This window comes from Xiphias gladius, chromosome 22 (assembly GCF_016859285.1).
Source record: "Xiphias gladius isolate SHS-SW01 ecotype Sanya breed wild chromosome 22, ASM1685928v1, whole genome shotgun sequence".
NCBI classification, from domain to species: Eukaryota; Metazoa; Chordata; class Actinopteri; order Istiophoriformes; family Xiphiidae; genus Xiphias; species Xiphias gladius.
Window position 1 is genome coordinate 12,683,955 of NC_053421.1, and position 20,932 is coordinate 12,704,886.

Sequence of the window (20,932 nt, forward strand, 5' to 3'; positions counted from 1 at the left end):
TAGTTTTAAAACATACTCAAGTTTTTCCTTTTTTATTATTCTTACAAAGTAAACAGGTACACTAGGTTTTTTATTAGCAGTGCATGCAAGGTGGGAATCAAGCAATCAGATCAAAAATCCTAACTACATAAATATGTTCAATTCTTTGTACATTTTCTTTATTTTAGTCACTGTTGAGAATCACTGTTACCCACATGATAAATAACTAGAACAATCTTATACAGGTTAAGTCTCCTTTGTACGTGTGTCAAGATTTTAGAGCATGTTTAGTGAATATAGAAATGGACTGTAACATACAGAGATCAGTTGCAAAGTCTTTCCTGTCAGAGAATGCTGTTGAAAATATACTCCCAAAGGTGTTTTTGTGCTGACAAATATGTTCTTCTCTTAACATTTTCCTTTGCGATAAAGGGAATATACAGATCAGAACATACATGAATACGAGTCTGAATCAGAATAAATCCATTTTCTGAGAGGAAATGGCCGCTCCCTTTCATTTCAACTTCTAGACAGGTTCAGCGCCGTAAACCACGGTCTTCAGTCCTGTTGCTGAGATGAGCGGCCTGTGCCAAGAACAAAAAAAACAAAAACAAAAAAAAAATTAAAATTAAATAAATAAAAAAATAAGAAAAAAAAATTGGAAATCAATGACAGCTGAATTAAGACTTGGATGGATGGTAGTGTCCTATCATCCCAAATATTTCCTTCCTGCCACTGTGTTTCAGTGGTAGGAAGGATATATTACCTATTTTGCACATCAAAATAAAAACAATGATTGAGAACAATAATTATAGAGTGATAAAGTGACAAATTACAGATAGACTTTGTTCAGCTCTACTAAATTGAAAAACCTCTTTTCACACTCAACCAGTAGAGGGCAGTAGGACAAAGCCATTATAAACAAGGTACAGGAAAATATGAAGTTGTGCATTAGTATTAAAAGTAGTAACAGTTTTTTCAAAGAATGAAAAGAGGGTAACAAACCTCTCTTATAATATAATAGAAACTGAATTAGAGGCCTGGTGCTATGTCACCATGCAAGAGGCATGTTGTAGTTTGGCTGCAGGTCGGCTGGTGCAGAGCAGGAGGAGAAAAACCATACTGGTATTGGAGCCAGAGAGTCAGTGCAAATGGGACAGAGGTCTCAGGTGGTTCAGGGTTGGGATGTCTTATCTTTCTGCCACAGCTACTCTTCCTCCTCCTGCCTCTCTGTATTTCTCTACTTCCTGCTCATCTCCTCTCCAGAAAGAAACAAACTGTTCTTAAAAGATTTTGTAGAACTGCATCAACCTGGCTACAAACATAATACATGAGAGATATTTTCTGCACGTTACTGCTGTGGGCTAACAGGTGTTTGCGTATTTAACCACCTTCAGTCTCACTACATGTAGCTGACTGGTTGTGGATGGGGCAGCAGGCCGGACTTTTTAAGACATAATAAGGCAAACTCACTTGTAAAACTGAAAAGTAATGTTCTTGATGTGGAATGGCGCATCTTAATATGCAAACGTGACGCTCTTTCCTTGACTCATCACCCTCAAAAACTGATTAGGAAACACAGGAGAGGTCTTTGACCTGGTTTTTAACACTCCTGAATCAAGCTGAAATGTACTGTATGATAGCATGGTTCTTAATTCAGTCTTCCTCTATTAGTGATCGGAATTTCTGACAATAAACGAAAAACCTTCAACATCCAAATGCCATGTAAGAAACCTAATCTGATGGTGTTTTGCTTCCTTGCGCTGATCCCAAAGTTTCCTTTGATATCTTAGGGAGCTCTAACTTTCATTTAACCCTTCTTGCCATCTAAACATCTAAAGTAAAATGTTTGTTTTTGTTCCATTCAACAGACTCAGATCAGGGGAGAGCAAGAGGCCACTGCAGTGTATGTTAGATAAATGAGTTTCAGCCTGTGTCAGTCAGTCAAAACAGGATTGAGGTTACATTAGAGGGTGCAATAGTTGAAGTAGCAGCAGTCCAGTGAATCAACGGTCTCATGTCTCCCCAAGAGACAGTCAGGTCACTCTGCTTGTGTTTAAAGTCTGTAATCAAATAATAAATCCTCTTCAGAATACCTTTGATAGTTTGATTCAGCCTTGGAAAGTAAAGTAGCCAGTGATTAGACTGTATGGGGTTCAGTGACATTTCCATACACTCCAGTCCACCAGGCGAGGCCAATCAGTCCTGGTCTAAAGTATTCTAATGGATTCCAAATAGTATTTGTCTCCGGCAAGTGGACAGTTTCAGTTTTTGCCACTCTCTATCGGAGCAGGTGGCGTCTCCACCGGGCCTTCTTTCTTCTCATCGTCGTCTTTGAAGAACAGGAGAGGAAACATGCCCAGGATACAGCCGATGCCAACGCCAATGGCTTTACCCTAAACATAGGAGAATGAAAGTACGATTATACTGAGCCTTAAGTCCAGTTTGGTCTACATTTACCAATGCACATGGAAGATTTATCATCATCTAATTGTACTAAATCTTCTCATGCAGCACCTGTCCTGCTTACTGAAAGACTGAACTGGCAAAGGGTGCAAGGAAAGATTACCAAGGCCTGAAAACAACTACTCTAAATGTCCAAAGGCTTACACATTGATTTCCCATTACACTTTGACATGTTTTCTATATGTGCTTGCAAGAAAACAAAACAAGTATTTCCTAACATGTCAGAACGATTGGCACGACCTTTCACAACCAGCCAGGAGCGTTTTAGTGCTACACTAGTCACTGAAGCTAATTAAAGCTAATTACATTACACACTTCAGCAGTCAAAGCATATTCAAAACCACTCAGGTCTAATTTCCTTGCAGAATGAGCGTGTGATCGAAAGGGCACATCACAAACACTTATGTTTCCGTTTTTTAAGGTACAAAGACCTGACCTGGGTTGATGTTTACTACTACACAACAAATGGAACCGATCAAAATGCTCTCTCCAGCAGGCTCAATAATATCCAACCTTACTGGGTTTATGTTGAGTGTTTATTAGTCTGAGTCTTTCACACACACACACACACACACACACACACACACACACACACACACACACACACACACACACACACACACACACACACACACACGACTGAAAAAATGTGACATGGGGTTTAGGTCCTGTTAAATTAAAAGAGTGACAGAGACAGTTAGAGAGCACAGGCGGGGTTAAGGGTTGTGAGCTTTAGTGAGGAATGATGGTACCAACCGCGTGAGAGCTGACTCTGGTCTGCCACATGTCAGCCTGTTTTGGGCTCAGGTCAGGAATCTGCATCCCCAGCCGAGATGCCAGGGCCTCCACATAACCTGCCAACCTGAAGAGAGGGAGAGACAGATATGAACAAGAAGCAGAGAAAGAAGAATCAAACTTTACACTGTAATTTAATGTAAAAGTGAGCTGCAAAAATAAATCTCTTCTCTTCAGTGAACCTTTAAGGTGAAACAGTAATAAAATGTCCTCACTTTTTGTCAAGAGAAGAATTTTATCCTTATTTCATTGTGACATTTCATGACATTGAAAAGTCTGTTCAAACACAACAGAAACTCGAATCAGTAATAGACTTATTATATACTTGCATTCTATAAACTCTGTATCCCATGATTCTAGTCTTATGAGGAGAGAATAGCTATGTGAGTGTGCAGCTCTCAGCTCTAAGCTTCAGATTTTAGTCAAATGTTAAGAAAAAAACATCAAAGGAAACAGGGCCACAATGAAAATGATGGAAAATAAAATTCTGTAATTCATATCTAGTTTAAATTTAGAACTGCTTATTCGTGTTTACTTTGTTGCAGTTTCACATAATAGTCTCCTTTTGATATTTTTCTGTATTACGTCATGATCTTTTAAACCACCAATGGAGTGACACTTTCTCACACTTCCTCCATCTGCCTCTCTGTATTTCTCTACTTCCTGCTCATCTCCTCTGCAGAAAGGAACAAACTGTTCTTAAAAGATTCTGTAGAACTGCATCAACCTGGCTACAAACATAATACATGAGAGATATTTTCTGCACGTTACTGCTGTGGGTGATATCGCAAAGGAAACAACCACATAATGTAAAGTTCATCACCAACGTGGAACCAAAAATTCCAAAGAAGCAGCTAGCAGGTGTTTGCTTATTTAACCACCAGTCTCACTACATGTAGCTGACTGGTTGTGGATGGGGCAGGCTGGCGGGACTTTTTAAGACATCATAAGGCAAACGCACTTGTAAAACTGAAAAGTAATGTTCTTGATGATGAATGGTGCATCTTAATATGCAAACGTGACGCTCTTTCCTTGACTCATCACCCAAAATACTCAAAGTTAATGACCAAAATAATCGATAATAACCGCAAACAAAATAAATCCGTAAATTAATGTTCCAATCTGCTCTTTGCCATTATTAATTATTGCGGCATGACGTCAAATATCAGCTATAATGAGAGAAAAAGAGGGAGAAAGAGAGAGAGAGAGAGCCTCTGGTGTGAATAAATAAAATCCTTTCCAGAACTCTTCAGCACTTTACACAGATGACGGAGCAAAGACAGATTGTAGAGGACAGGACAGTGTTGACCGAGTAACACAGTAACAATTAATCATTCAAAACTTTTTTGTTGTTCATTTCAATTTTAAGTGGAAAGTTTTGTTTGATGTGGAGCACTGAATAATACTGTACGTCTATGAACATATGAAGAGTTCTGTGCCCCTGTTCTGTGTCGCCTCATCCTCGGTCCCTTATATATATAAATCACATACCTCTATTGGCTCCATCTATAAAGGTTGTGAGCAAAAAGTAATGAAAAAATGATTAAAATAAGAACAATATCACTTCTGGCCATAATTATAGGCAAATTTGCCTGGTTTAATAACAAGACAGAATTGTAATTTCATGCCATCTTTTGGGAAATCAAAATGTTCTAGCGACAAAAAAGGATTCAGAACAGACTGTAGCACCTGGAGATTTTAAATATAAACATTAAAAAGACCTTAGTTTCTGGCAAGAAGACTAAAAATGTGTCACATTTAAAATACTGTTTAATACCTCACCATCCAAAGATTTTATTCTCCAACAAGAGCTGATGATAAGAGTTTCATTTTGGTTAGAGTTTGATAAGCTGCCATGTCTCTCTAATATTTCTGACCAGACTGAAACTGAAACTGAAAATTATTATTTCTAATAACTAACATTTATTATTTAATACGGTGAGCTGCTGTTCTTTACTGACACATGACTCGTGTCCAGTCTGAGGCTGCTGAAGCACTTAAATATGGTGCAGGTCTAGCAGCTCCAGTGTGAGATAAGAAATATTTTGACCCAGGTCCGGTTCATTCACCGGCACCAATGGATCCTCAGTTCACTGCCCACACAAATTAGCTGCGGCTGGAGCCTGGGGAGAGATAAGTAGCGAGTGGCATATCTAAAAGAAAAATATGGAGACAAGTGTCTGTGTTGAGAGGCATGTGTGTCTATGTGCACCTCAAGCCCTATAATGAATTATGTTGTCAAACTCTATCATGGCAACAGGGGGCAGGATTGAGTCTCCAGTTTCACAGTCAGAGAATTAATTTCTAATCTCCTTGTAAAATATATTTCACACACTTGCAAAAGCGGAAGGCAAAAGAACTCAGGTCTGCATGAGAAAACGAAAGACTGCAGTGTTCAAAAACTGAAATGTTGAAATGCTGAAATGATTCAATCACAAGCAATAAAAACTAAATTGAAATGCTTTACAATCTACAAAAGTAGATTTACGATTTGTGATTTCTGGGAAACAGTTTGATGCATGAAGCAATGGCTCCTTTGGCAGGGATGTGCATCAAATCAGCAAAAATGTTTCAATGATTAATGAACTACAGCTGATGGTAAATATGGTGTGTTTCAAAATGGGTAGTTGAATGTTTGAGAGTCGTTGAAGAGTTCATCCTTCAACTGAAAAACTCTGCTTAAGCCACAATTTAAAAGTATCCTTGGGCAAAACACTGAGCCCCTTTGGGCTGTTACAGATACTGGCTCTAAACCCCCTTAGAGGAAGGCAAGCAAAACAAGATCTTCCCTGAGGGGATCAATGAAGTATCGCACCATGTTAATCCCGACCAAAAAATCTGAGAAATCTAACTTTCAATCATCTATTCATTTACTAACTTCAAACGCTTTATATAATGCAAGGTCATGGGATATTCTGCAATTTATCCCAGAATGCAAAAGGTGTAAGGTAGAGGTGTCACACACTGGGAGTCAAATGTGGGTCCCCACTTTTTATTCTCTGGAAACCACTCATGTGTCTTCTCTAAGCTTTTTCTCCAGTTTTCTGTAACATCACCAAAAGGAACACCGATGCTTTTCAAGGCCCCTTGTCTGCCCCAGAAAGCCACTGATGCACTGTGGGCATAAGAAACACAAACAGCAGCTTAGACCAAGCTGGACAGGAGCATCAGTAACAAGTGACTGAGCGGTCAGAGTGACTCATGAGCTCAATTATGGACTTCAGCTAGATTCAGCTAGTTTGCTACATCTGTCAAAACACACGCATGCATGCAGTAGAATCTTACACATGCACCCAAGCATGAACTCACACACATGAAAAACATGCACACGCACAAACACAACCTAAATTCTGTACAAGAGCAGAGACCTGGAGCAGCAGAGCTCAGTTAGTGTCATTTGAATGAGGAAAACAGACAATGAGTGGGAGGATTTACCAGCAATCACTGCAAGATAATCACTACAATATTGAGCAAAAAGACTCTTGAAGAACCTGCTGTAGCGGCAGCTACGTCTATTTGTGCTGTTCAATAACATGAGTGAGAAATCATGCTTTTGTGGAAAGGTAGGTGTCTTCAACTTTCACTGGGAGTTCTGGTGGATTAGCAGGTTCATGTGTGCATAAACGGGGGTTTGAGTCTGTTTTACATCTTCTTCATTTGTCATGTCATCTTCATTTTTCCGTGCTCTCGCCTCCGTGCTTCCCGTTTCTCTCCATCAACTGTCAGTACAGAAGTGGAAATTACCTGAAATGCTCTATAACTATCTACAAGTAGTCACACTTTGATAGTAAAGCAATACAGTTTGAAATTATTTACAATACTTCTTTTTAATGTCCAAAATTGGTAGTAAAGCACTTTCCTCGGACTACAGGTTTATAGAATTATCCGAAACACATTACAATCTTAGTGTGCCTGCAAAAATGTTGGTTTACATCAATAGAAATAGAAAATACCAGGGATCTGAGCAATTTATTGGTCTAATAAGTTGCTAGAAAAGGTTTTATAGTGAAACCTTCAAATGAAATGAAATTCAAGAGTCCACCAAATAACTCAGTTTACACTGACAGAAAGGTCCAGTAGATATTTCTGTGATTCATCTTTCTCCACTATTTCTGTATGACCACTCTTCTCATACACTGATGGAACAAAACCGAAATGAAAGGTCTCTGACAGACAAATAAGCAATTTTTTTTGTTTTTTACTCTTTCCAGCAATTGGAGACTAAAGGAGGCTGAGGCTCACACTAAGCACATTGGGAGTGTTTTGATTGATCTCTTGAGCTTTTAACTTAGCTCATTTAGGCACGTGAGAACTAAAAAGCATTAGACTCTGACTGCCTGAGAACGGGGAGCTTGTTGTTCTTCCAAGTGAACCGCAGTGCTGTTTGTTTGGAGTGAGAATGTAATCCAAGCCAATTACAGGAAACAGCCTACAAAATATGCACATTTATGGGTACAAGGGTAGACTCATAAGTCAGGTATTTTGTCATTTCTTGTTAACTGGTAACAATAAATAAAGGTTGAGAACGGCCCAGAGTCTTAACTAAAAATGCAACGGTTAGTCAAGCAATCAGTCAATCAACAGAAAAATCATCTTAGTAAGTAACTGGTTCCACCTAATCAATTCTGAATATTTGCTGGTTATCTTAGCTACATAGAAAGAACATTTGATCAATTCAGAAGGCAGATTATTCAACACTGAAAATTATAGTTTGTTGCAGCCCTAGTACATAGTCAATCTAGTAGTGATAAGTTAATCATGCTTAAAACTTAAAGGCACAGGAATCAGATCTTTTACTCTGCCATGCCACCAACTATCTCTAACCCGGTGCCGCAACAACTGCTCCAAAAAGCTATTCACTATTCAAGAAGTTCACTTGAATGTATGGAGCAGTATGGAGCTCAGCAAAGTAAATACCAATACTGCATCAAGCGTGCAGTCAAGTGGAATCTGGGGTCTCCTCATCTGTCAGCTTCGGATTCAAGTTTACCCACAACCTCAGCAAGACGTCTCCCGAGCTTCCACCTAAGCCTTTTGTCTTTGAAATGAACAAACGCTGTAATGCAAATGTTGCAGTGAAAGACACCTGAAGGAATTAATATGCTTGTGCAGCAGACAAATAGCCGTCACACTCACTGCTGTAAATCTATCAAAGTAAAAATAATAAAAAATAATTGTCCGGTATAATCGAGTCTCACCTTGAGAAACTGACCACAGGGGCTCCACTTTCCAGTTATGATTGAGTGGCAAATGCAGACGCACAAACAGAAGCAGTACTGTGAGTGTCTCTACTGAGAGTGTTTGAAGGCGCCACAGCAACTGAGCTAATCAATCAAACTGAAACGGTGAGAAGGCAGCAGCAGAGTCTCTATGGTGTCTCTCTATTTATTGTCTGTTTTGCTGACTCTCTCTGTATTTAAACAAGAACAATAATCTGTCATGTTACTAATGATCGCTGGAATACAACCAACAGAATGTTGATGGTACATGGTTGGAGGACTCTTCTATTGTTGTAAGAGTTACGGTTGGTTAAGCTCGTGAAGCGGGTTGATGAAGGGGACAATAGTCACGAATCGGCTGTCTGAACCTTATAGGGCAGTGCTATCATCTGAAAGGATCTAAGACACATTGCTGTCTTTTCTGGGACAAACGATGATCAGCTTCCAGTTGACATTGAACTCATCGTGCTTTTATTGATCAAACCTGATCACATAGTGGAATCAGACTTGGTAGTTGTTGATCTGATTCCTTTTCACAGCATAATTTTGGAGCAACAATAATGGTTTTGTTTTACTCTGTTTCTGTCAGTGGAAAGAATATAACAATGAAGACAGCCGGAGGAGGAAAGCAGAGATCAAAACAATTCTTGACTCCTGGCTCAGTACTGAAGTACTTATAGTGAGGTTGGATATTTTTTTTTAACTTCTTGTGAAACTGGGGTTTTATATGTCAGCATTAAAATATACAGTCTATATTACAACAGAGCATAATACAGGTATTACAACCACGGCAATGGATAACTATGTGCATAGTTATGCAAAAATTGTACTTCCTTCTATACCACTCAAATCTTGATAATGCTTCAAGACATTACATGTTAACCAGACTGATCAGACTTTGACTGTTTACAGACAACCAGTAAATAATGTTGCATAAAATCCTCCCAACTCTCAGTTCAACAAAATCCAATATAATCCCACTATGGTTAAGTAAGTGAGGAGCACATCAGAATGTTCTTTAAATAATTTCTTAAGTGATTTAAGATTCAAATGATTTGTAAAACAATGTATTTTTCTAGCTTTTAAATGAATGGAGCTGACATAAATGTCTGTATTTTAATAATCAAGGACTAGTGCCAACAGATCCAAAATTAGGTTCAACATATTTTGTGGGATGGACCACGTGACGGTTATCTTCTACATATTCAGTATTTAGTTATGCAAGGTTTGTTTTTCTACAGCTGTAACATTACCTGATCAGCTCAGAAATGGCTGTTTAAGTCAGGCTGTATACTCCTCATTTATACACACCTTGTTCACATTGTCTTCATTTAATCAAACCACACTGATAAGTTTAAATAATTAGGCTTTTCTGATTCATGGTAATATGCTTTGCACAGCAACAGTCCGAGCCTTTGGTGGATGTATTTCATTTTCTCACTTGCTGCTCCTGCTTATCTTCCTCTGGGCTAAATTCAATACTTACCGTTTAATACTAAACAATTTAATGACAGCCTGCACTAAAGGGAGTAGAGCGTGATGGTTAAACCTCTACCTTTTTAATGTCATTAAAAAAGTCATTAAAAAAAGGGACTCTTTATATATTTTTGTATCTGAATTTTGGTCCTCCTACAACCTGCCATGGTTTGCAGAAACATTAAGGAGAACAGCTGCCTATGTTTGTGTGCTTGTGTGTGAGCATGTGTGTGTTGCTTTGTGAATGTGTGAAATTCTCACCCGAGTCCTGCCAGATCAGACACCAGGTTGCCAAGGGCAGCAGCTATAAAAAAAAAGTGAGAAGAGAGAGAGACATGATTACAAAACGAGTCAGGAAACTGAAGTTCATCTCGAGGACAGCCAAAAAGCACAAAATACAGAATGTGTTTGTCTGGAAACTGAATTTTGAAAGAAAAAAAAAAAAAAAAGATGAGAGAATTTTTTTGTCTGCCATTCACTGGGCTGTGCCTGGATTCATCTGCCAGCAGATTTTGTGGCATCATTCAACTTGACAGGTTAATAAATTCGATAACAATATAATGCATGTAAGGTACTATAACTGAGTTTTAAGTTTCACAATTGTAATGGATGACACAGAGGCAAAGAACCGTTTAGGCCTAATTAGTTTGCCTTTGTGGTATAGTTTGTCAGAGATACACAGTAAGAGGGATGAATTGCTTTGGCAAATGTAATTTGTTTTGCGCAGCATGACATTTGGACAAAAGATGTAGTGAATAACAAGTTGTGAGCAACAAAGGACGTGCAAATACTGGGAGACAGTGTGGGTGTATTGTAGTTACAGCATCAGAAATACTGTGCCCTTTTTGGACAGTAGTGACAGGACTGTAAAGCATGTATCTGTAACTGAGGGTGAGGTCTTGGCTATTAGCTGGACAGAGACAAGCAATTCAATTATCTTCCCATGCCTTCCTCTATTTATCTTTGGTCCTGGATGATATTAAACCATAGAGTATCTCCTGGGTTGGCACTGTCATTGCAGAGGACCAGAGCAAGAAGCAAGAAGCAGCTTTTTTGAACCATAACGTTTAGCCTGTAACTAACCATAAAACCTAATAATCAATTCTGAATATAAAGGGCACAGATCAAATATGGGTCAGTAATTTCTTTTACAATAACCATACGCTACTTATTTTTACCATGTTGGTTTTAGCACAGGATATGACGGACAACCACAGTGCATTCTGGGCTCATTGATGAGGCAGATGAACTGCTGAAGCCCATATCGCTGTTGACCAATAACTTCACATGAAGAATGTGAGCAGCAGATCACAAAGTGGCCGAGGAGAAGGGGATGGGGATATGTTGAAATGACAAAATGAAACAGGACCAAGGAACAGACCTAAGTATCATTACGCCTCCATATTTTCTGGTCTCTGTCAGTAAGAGAACAGAGTAGTTCTGGAGAGTAGAAGACCAAGAGTTGGGAGACGTTGCCTCAAAGAATCTGCTTGTTCTGTTGCTTTTAGGTTGCTGTAGTTGCTGCTCCTAAAAGAGAGAATAAAGTCTGTGCTTTGCTTGTGTTCCCTCTGTTATCAATGACCCTGAGTTCAGAGTATTGCTGCAGAGGCACAGAAACGCTTAGGGGAACTGAAACAAAGCAGCAGTGCCATCTCTGTTAATGCAGAATCTCCATCTTGCTCTGGCAGGGGGTCTTTAGTGCTTGAATCTGCTCTTTGAGCTAAAGTAGCAACGAGGTTGAAAACAGTTAATAATGTATCCAAACAAGCATTCACTGGCTGCAGCTACTTTCTGCCTACTAACAATCTGTAGTCATACATCTGAACAAAAACACCCACAGGACCTGCCCCCACATTAATTAGGAATTCAGATAAGACTCTAAAGAGTCGCAGTCTAATTAGGGAAAACAGTCTGTGTGTGTTTACTGTGTCTCAGCAGGTCTATGACCCTGACCTGGTTGAAGAGAGACTCACCTGCCTGCTGCTACAAAGCATCTATGTTAATAAGTTGCAGGTTATTTGTATTTGGCTCTAATCAAATATGTTAGCTTGTTACACTGTGAAAAAGACGTCATCACAACTTCAGAGCGGAAAGAGAGAGGCAGGGTCACAGGAAGGAAAGTGTGCAAGTTTTTATTACCCGGCCAATATGTTGGTGCCAAAACACAGTAGATTTGGGCTACATGAGGAGATCGTTGTGGTATTTTTCACAGAACAAAAAAATATTTGCACTGGGCAGGATCCCAGTCAGACTGTAAATCAGTGAATCAGATGGGCTCCATGAGGAGAGAAGAATTGATCATTATGTGATTTAGGTGAGATTGAAGATGAATTTCATGTGTAACTAAGTTTCATTTTTCACTATACGATGATTTAAGGGCTACGCATGTAAGAACAATGTGTTTCCAGTTTTTCTGATTGGATGATCGAAAAAAAAACCTGAGCTATGCTTTAGAGGAGTAACTTTTCTGGCAAATTTGGTTCTTTGTTTGTAATGGTAAATGTAATAGGTTATGTTCACTGCAGCAACAATACTTTTTAGGTGACTTTTGAGTCCAAGTGGGCTGGGCGTTTCTATGTGCACCACATAATAAGTAACATAACTAAATAACTGGCTGCAGCACACAGCAAAATAATTTTTTTAAAGTTAGTTTCACACCTATTTGCATTTAGACAGAGAGGACTGACCTGAGTCAAACTTTTTCTCATTCTATTCTCTCTAAAATATGGAGGATGATACTAAACTTCACTTTAGATGTATTATAATTCATAGCAATATTTCTATTTTTTTTGAAAATTCAAATAAACTTTTTATTTCTCTCTCTTTGCTGTTATATTTGTCATTGCAGAACAATCCTTACAGATAGTTTCTTTCAAATTAAAAGAAGAACTGGTTAATTTCTATAGTGAAGTTACTTAAGTTAGAGCCTCAAGGTTATTAAAAAGGAGGTGTGTTTTTTTATTTGTTTATTTATTAGAAGAATCCCCATTATCTGATGCCATGGCAATCAGCTTATCTTCCGAGAGTCAAGACCTGACATACAATACATAACACATAACTTGATGAACATTAATTGTATTATATACATAAAATTATATCTAACAATTAATACAAATCATATAAAGCAAACGAGAATATTGTATCTGTTATATCAGTTATACCTTGTACTGCTCAGTCTGTCATCTGCTTGCTCTCTTCATATTCTACGTATGATTTATTTTTTAATACATGGTTATTAAGGGGTAAATTATTCCAATGTGTTATAGCTCTGTAAATGAAAGGTTTTTTTTCCAACAAATTAGCCCTTGGACTGGGTACCACAATATGACCAATACCAGCCAGTCTGGTATTGACTATTAGGTCGAATAGAAATGTTGGCATTTTTGAGTTACTGGTACAGCTCAACAATGTGGCCATACCTGAGGAAACCCTTTGCTTAATGGCGAGCCATGAGAGGCTGGAGTACATCTTTGCGGTGCTAGTTCTAAGATAGCAGCCCAGCTCAAGTCTGGCAGCCTTGTTTTGTGCGACTTGTAATTTTGCGAGGTTTTTTATAGATGCAGACAGCCATACTGTCTTACAATTAATGATTTAGGAACTTGATCCAGTGAATGTTATTGTACATAGGGAAAACACTCTCTTGTGATTGCAATACCTCAGCCCATTTTACTAACAATTTACTATTAATGTGTTCAGTCCATGATAGCTGACTGTCGAGGAGTAGGCCGAACAATTTAGCTTTGTCCACCTATTGTATGGGTTCCCCATATATGTATAGCTCCAGTCCAAGCTTTGACCAATTTGTGTCGTGACCCAAACTATACATTTAGTTTTGGATATATTTAAGGCCTATTTTTAATCCAATTGTATTCTATATTCAACTTGCTAGACAGAACTTGATTTAATTCATGGCATGTGGTCGCTGCATAATATATATAAATCATCAGCGTACATTGTTATTTCTGAATTTTTCAAAGCAGAGGGCAAGTTATTAATAAAAACTGATGTCAGAAGTGGTCCCAAACAAGTTCCTTGAGGTATATCACATACTAAACTATTACAACTTGATAGACTACTGTTGTAAAAGACCCTTTGAGTTCTACAGGAAAGATAACTCTTTATCAATGTAATCGCTGTCGGACTAAAACCATAACAGTTAAGCTTTTCGATTAAAATAACATGATCAATGACATGAAATGCGGCAGTGAAATCTAACATAACCGCTCCCGTTACTTCTCTGTTATCCTCATTTGTATAAGTGCTGAATAGGTCAAATAACCCTTTCCGTATGCATGTTGATATCCAGAAATCAAGCTGTCATTGTTAATCTAGTCTTTGATCTGTACATAAATAATCCTCGCCATAACCTTGCTAAGTGCAGGAAGAATACTTATAGGTCTACTATTAGGCCCACTGAAAGGTAATTTATTATCCTTAAGCAGTGATATGATTTTTTCCCCCTTCCACAGTCTAGGAGATGATGATGTAGTAATAAAATAGCCTATGTTGTTATACATCATATCTGTGTACAAGCCCTTGAGGAGGCAGACGTAATGGAGAGCTCATCATGCTTGATTGTGTGGTCAAGCTGCTCAAATGTAATTACAAGCCAAGGTCAGCTGTCTGCCATTAACTAACTAATCTCTCTGCTTCTCACTATGCTCTGCATCAGATTCAGTCCACATCCACAGGGTGGTGAGAGGTGGAATCGCATTCAAACACATACAGGTTAAGCAGTACCAAAGATGTAGATTACCAAGTAACAGACACTTCACATCATTCATCACTGAGTAAAAACACCTGTGCTTCATCCACAAATCCCACTAAACAGAGTAAATCAAAGAGAGATGGAGTAGCTAAGAGAAGGGCAGTAAACTGGGCTGAGTCTGGGCAATATTATATATATATATATATATAAGCCCTTAAAAGATAGGAGATCTGTATGAAAACATATTAATGCAATATAATGAGGAGAATCTAATGGAAATGTGTCCAGTTGTGAATGTTGGAAAGGGCGTGGGAGCTTGAAGTTAATTTTTAATGGATTCAATTATTTTTGGAAATGTTCAAATCATTACATGTGTTTAAATTATGCACAGTAATTAGCCCAACTCAGCAGCAGACTATTTTCTAATGGGGCACCCTCCATCTTCAATCGAGCCAGCTGAGCCACATTTGCCTCCTACAAAATGTGTGATTGGTGTACTTGACTACAGATTTGAGACTAGTGCCAAATCCCTCTGGATCGGGTTGGATAACTGCAGCCTCTTGATTTGCAGACCCCCGGATGATCCCAAGGTGTAAAGAATGAGTTACAGTACAACTGCTGTGTAAATGGAGTCTGAGTGATAGAAACTGAGCTGAGGCATCACCACACAGCTGAGGTAATCACCACACAGAGATTACAGGTTCTGCCCTTCAAACTACTAGAAGCCTGTCTGAAATTGACTTTTACATTTTTTGCCTGAGTTTGCAACCTGACAGCCCTCCCGTCTATAAATCCCACCAGGCCTGAAATTGCTTATTTGACTTAATCAAAATCACAATCTCTCCCAAAATCCCAAACTGAAAAACTGGTTTGAATTGGAAATCTACATGAGCTGGATCAAGTCAGAAGTTTGTTTGACACAACTCCTCTCTACATTTATCCCTCAGAGATCATTTTCTCCTTGCTCTAGTCTGCAATGGTCAAGTTATTTGCTTCCCTCCAGTTTCCAATAAAACGCAGCATAAAAGGCGTCAGGCTTCTACCTCCTCTGCTCTGTTACAGCAGCAGCTTTAACCCATCTAAGTCCTTTAGAAAGATCAGTTTGCTAAGTCTGTCTGATGTTTAAAAGCTTGAGCTAAAAACAACAAAATAATCACAACCGATGTTCCCCCAGTAGCAACAAAAGATTCACAAGAGGAAAGGTAAGATCTACAGAGTTGGTTGCATTTGTTATGGACTTGACTGAGAACACTATGGTACAGAGAATTGGTATTTTGCTAATACTAGTTTTGTTAGCATAAATCATTCCAATGCTCACTGACTGACTGTAGTGATGATGGTCACAGGATTTGCCAAAAGATACAAATATTCAGCATTTATTCATAATGGCCAAATGCTGCTCGTCATCATACTTCATCATTCACCAAAGCTGAGACTTACATCAGTGTACTCCCCTTCTCCTGTCTGCATTCACATTAAGTGTAATGTAACATAATAACCTCAGTGTCTCCACTAGATTCACTGAAAAGGAACAGGTGACATAAAAATGCAAATGTGCCTCTTAGAGCTAAGTAGATATTACTGCACTCAGTCAATCTGCTGGTCAACAGAATATCCTATTTATGAAATTATCATTATCTAGGCCATCTATTTTTTTTGTTGAAGGTGTTGGGAGGCCAGTATGTTTGGCGTACCATCACTCTCATCAGGATGTAAACTGGGTGCAACACTTAAACTAAACTAAGTCGTTGAGGTAATACTGTCAAATATAACTTTGCTTCAACATTTTTCTCAAAGCTGGCTGTAATTCTGAGCAATTAAATGATGAATTTATGAAAGTGTAGACTTTCAGCTTTAATTCAAGGGGTTTAACAAAAATATCACATTAACGATTTAGGAATTACGGCAATTTTTATACATAGTCCCTTATTTTCAGAGGCTCAGAAGAAATTGGACTGTTTACTGACAATCAATTTCATGGCTAGTTGTGGCCTGTTCCCTCATTATTTTATGACAAATTAAGCAGATATATTATCAGGAGTTGATTCCAAGTGCTGATTTTGCATTCGATAGCTGTTCATGGGAACTCTCAGGATGCAAGTGAAGGAAAAAAACAAACCTATCAGGCAGATGGCAGAAACTTTAGGAGTGAAAAAATAATCCTTATATGTATAATTATGTTGGTTTGTCCAATTACTATATTGAGACTATGAAAATGAGTGACTATGTATAAAAATGGCTGTAATTTCCAAAGGGTTAATGTGATATTTTTGTTACACATAGGTAAAATGATGACAATTGCGTCACTGTCCAAATACTGATGTACCTACCTGTATATGACAAAGATGAAAAGTCAAATTGAAAAAAAGCCTGAGAAATCATGGAAACGCATGTCACAACAGACATGTAACTAACTTATTAATAAACAACATCTATCAAATTTGATTTACGGCAAGCAACATGGGTGTCTCCCTTGTGTTGTCACTGCAGGCATTACTACCATTCTGCAACAATCCTAAGTCAAATTGTTATGATTTTTTAAAAAGCCATAAAGGACGTCAAGTAAAATGAAAATCAAGGGTATGGGTATCAATAAGAAAAAAAGTGAAAACACACTCATTGCCACTCCTCCTCCAGAAAAAAAAACAAAAAACAAAAAAAACAAAACAAAAGAAAACCCCACTGATTTATATCAGTGCCTCAGACACATTCAATTTATATATTAAGATATTAAGTTACATTAAGATCATGAAATTCTCTTACCTGCCATAGTTGAAATGCCGAGGATAACGCCAATGGATAACTCAATCTGTGTGCCCTAGGAAAAAACATGCACACAAACGCAGATTACAGAGGTTTGTTTTTAAAACAGGAAAGCTCAGTGCTGAGGCACCATGTAACATCTGTGAATCATAATCTGGACTACAAATTTATGGTCCATGATGTCAGTTTGTTTCTAACTGTTTCTAACTGACAACTTCCTCTGTCTAATGGAGATATTTTCATCCTCACAAAGATCTCTTTCCTCTTTACTTTCTAAATTAAATGCCTTACACAAAAGTTTTTAACTTTGACCTAGTAACATGGTCACCACTGGCCAACGGCAGTCTTTAATCACAGTCTATACTACTGTACTTCTAAACTGAAAAGCTGCTTGTTAAGATTTTAAGATAGAAGCTTTCAGTCTTTCAGTTTATGGTTTCCTGACTTTGGTGCAGAGCTATTATCCCATACAAAATGGAGTGGATTTGGATTGCAAGAATAAAAAGGGAAGGCTCCGGAAGGTGTGAGCACAGTCATTTACTTTAAAAATTACAGTTTTAAATAAATTCAAAAACTTTTCACAGACCAGCTGAATCCAGTCGTGAAGGGTGATTACGTATTGATTTAAGTTTTCATGAGTTTGCTGAGCCCAATGCAAAAAGAGCAAAACAGCAGTGTGGTCTAAATATTCATATTTCTTCTTACAACGTATTGGTTTTTAGGTAAAGCTATGGCATTTCATAATATTCTATTTAGATTTATCATCTTTAATTAATTTCTCTTGTATATATTTTTCTCTCTCTATTTGTCTTCCTACATCCCTGTAGAAGCCCCATAAGAATTCATCATCTTCTGTAAAAAAATCTCTCTGCTGGGCAAGCACATTGATTTAAGTCAGAATAATGTATTACTCATTCAGTTCCACTAGGTTGAGATTTCATTATTTGAACAACTTTACAAAGACTAAAGAAGGAACAATGTACTGGATGTTAAAAGACAAAGAGGAAAGAACACAGAGAGAAACAGAGATGAGAGACAGTTTGCCACACAATGACAGAGAGAAAACAGGAAATATACAGTAGCATCAAACAAAAATGATTTATTTTTCTTGTTCTCCCTTCCTGCTTCTGTTTCCAACATTTCCTACAGTAACGGGGGCACATACAGCATATCCTTTATGCAAAGGTACCCCCTGTGGAAATCAACACTGAGTAACTCTCTATAACCGCAGGGGGACCACAGCACTGCATGAAGCTGACACTTACAGCAAGAATCATGATGCAGTTGTCCAGGAATCCAAATCCAACGAAAGGGAGTGCATTGTGCAGCAAAACTGTAAAATAACACAAATGAGAAATCATCAACGGACAAAATACACAGAAAGTATGTCTTCAACAATACAAAACAACCCATTAGACATAATTGAGCCTTGCAGAGCAGAGCTGTAACATAATGACACAAACACAACCACAGAAGATAAAAGATACAAGAGCATTATTTCACGAGACATAAAACACGTCTGTGCTCAGAGGAAAATTAACATTATGAAGCTGCTGTTGTTGGAGACACCTGAAATAAATATTGGTTAATGCTGAAGATAGAATATAAGTTATCTATTGTAACATATTTTTAATATGTTGCTATAACAGATTCCATTGTGAAAACATACTACAAAAACAGCTGCAAATGACCTAAGTGTTCAGATTTTAGTCGAATCCATGTTTTTTATACAATATGTTACAGAAAATATATTATTAATCAACTGAATTGAATGTAGTGCTTTGTAAGATCAGTCTATATGTCCGAGTTAAAAGTGAAGATTAATTAGTTGGAACCATGCAATCTCAGTTTTGACTATCATGAAGTGGTAGATATTTTTAGCTAACACTTCATATTTTCTGAAGCCTGTAAAGCCTCATTTTATCCAAGTTGTGCCAGTGATGAAGGGCACGCACAAGATGAAGAATATATTTTCCAATTTTAAAGCAATATACATACATGCATGCAATAGATACACTCTGTGTGTGTGTGTGTGTGTGTGTGTGAGTGTGCGCGCACAGATGAGATATACAGTGTAATATACCGTTGGTGCTGAGAAAGTGCATTTTAAACGTCACCCGCAGCCTGAGGAAAGTCCAGTCTATCGTAGCTGAAGTTCAAGTGAAGTTCAGCCTAGTTCAAGCGGAACAGTTCTGCAGAATAGTGTTTGCTTTAAGTATAATCACTGCTCAATACGTCTCTTCTGAGGCTCTCATTCTGCTGCAGTTTGAGCCTCTACACACAGAACACGTACTCACTCAAATCTTAAACACAGACTACTCTAATGCTACACCAGGGGCAACTTGGATTGAATTTTGAAGAGCATTCCATCTCTTGGTACAGAGACCTGTCGAATGAATTCTGGTGTTTGGTTTGGATGCTTTTCTGCAAAAAAAAAAAAAACTAAAAAAAACTGTCAACTACAACTTAAGAGAGAAATCAAACAAGTCTCTGCAGTGAGTGAGCTTTGTGCAGAAAGGACTTAGGTTTGTTTCAGTCACTGCTCATACGTGGGAAGTCTCAAAGTTAAATTTTATATATTGACATATATATGAGGCCAGGGTTGACGCAATTTCCAATTTGCTCCAAATTGCATTCACACTCAGTTTACTCTGCCAAAAGAATTTCATCAGTCAATCAGTTATCAAGCTTATTTCATGATCTTTAAGTCAGAGTGTTGTGACTCTAGCGTTGAATAGATCCGTTTTTACAGTAATGAAAAGTCTTGACATTATTTCCATGGAACAAAACGACTTTGCTGTTTTGAGGAACGTCACAAGTCACTGGAGCAATGGCACCTAGGTGTGTTATTTTTACTGAGGAGCCAAAGCAGGAAAAACAGCATTTCAGCAAAGCAAGAGAAAGAGCTGAGCTTTAGAGCAGAGGTGATATCGTACTTTGTCACTTGATGTCTGTCTTTGCCTACAATCACAAAGATCCCACTGTTAAATGTAAAGTATGCTGTGAGAAAGAAAGTCACAAGATAAAAGCACAAGATGATACGAACTATGCTGGGACTTCCAGCCGGCCTTCCTCTCAGCAGCAGGAGGCGGAGGTTGGATAGCCTATGAGGTTTGAGGTCATGTCAGTAACTGAGCACTGTAAAGAGAGGGATGCCTGCATAAGTGTTCTGTCATGTTTGTATGTGTGCGTGTGTGAGTGTGTCTGTGTGTGTGTTCATGTGTGCAGGTGGATTGCATATGTGTGTGTTTGACCTTCCCTAACAAATGATCTGAAAGACAGAGTTCTATTCTGAGCCTCTTCAGATCACACCAGAGGCATTACCTGTACCAAGGGCTGTAAAATGCAAATCTACATATCTAATGTAAATGTCCAACTTTGTTATTATGTTTTGAGCCTTATCTACAAATTTAGTCTATTCTGCATTTTGCATTTCTCCTGCTTTTTTTTCCTTTATATATATATATATATATATATATATATATATATATATATATATATAAAAAATGTTGAGTATTTTGTCCCC

At 38.1% G+C, this 20,932-nt stretch overlaps 1 protein-coding gene across 1 annotated transcript in view; it reads right to left on the reverse strand.

Annotated features, from left to right (window-relative positions):
* The window catches only part of LOC120784746 (transmembrane protein 65-like), a 38,262-nt gene continuing 17,330 nt past the window's right edge, over positions 1–20,932 (reverse strand). Inside the window, exons 4-8 of the mRNA XM_040118798.1 lie at positions 18,672–18,739; positions 17,407–17,461; positions 10,197–10,239; positions 3,202–3,307; positions 1–2,375 (exon numbers count right to left, since the gene is read on the reverse strand). Coding sequence (XP_039974732.1) covers positions 2,244–2,375; positions 3,202–3,307; positions 10,197–10,239; positions 17,407–17,461; positions 18,672–18,739 — 404 coding nt within the window. The 3' untranslated portion in view covers positions 1–2,243. The remainder of the gene's footprint in view (positions 2,376–3,201; positions 3,308–10,196; positions 10,240–17,406; positions 17,462–18,671; positions 18,740–20,932) is intronic.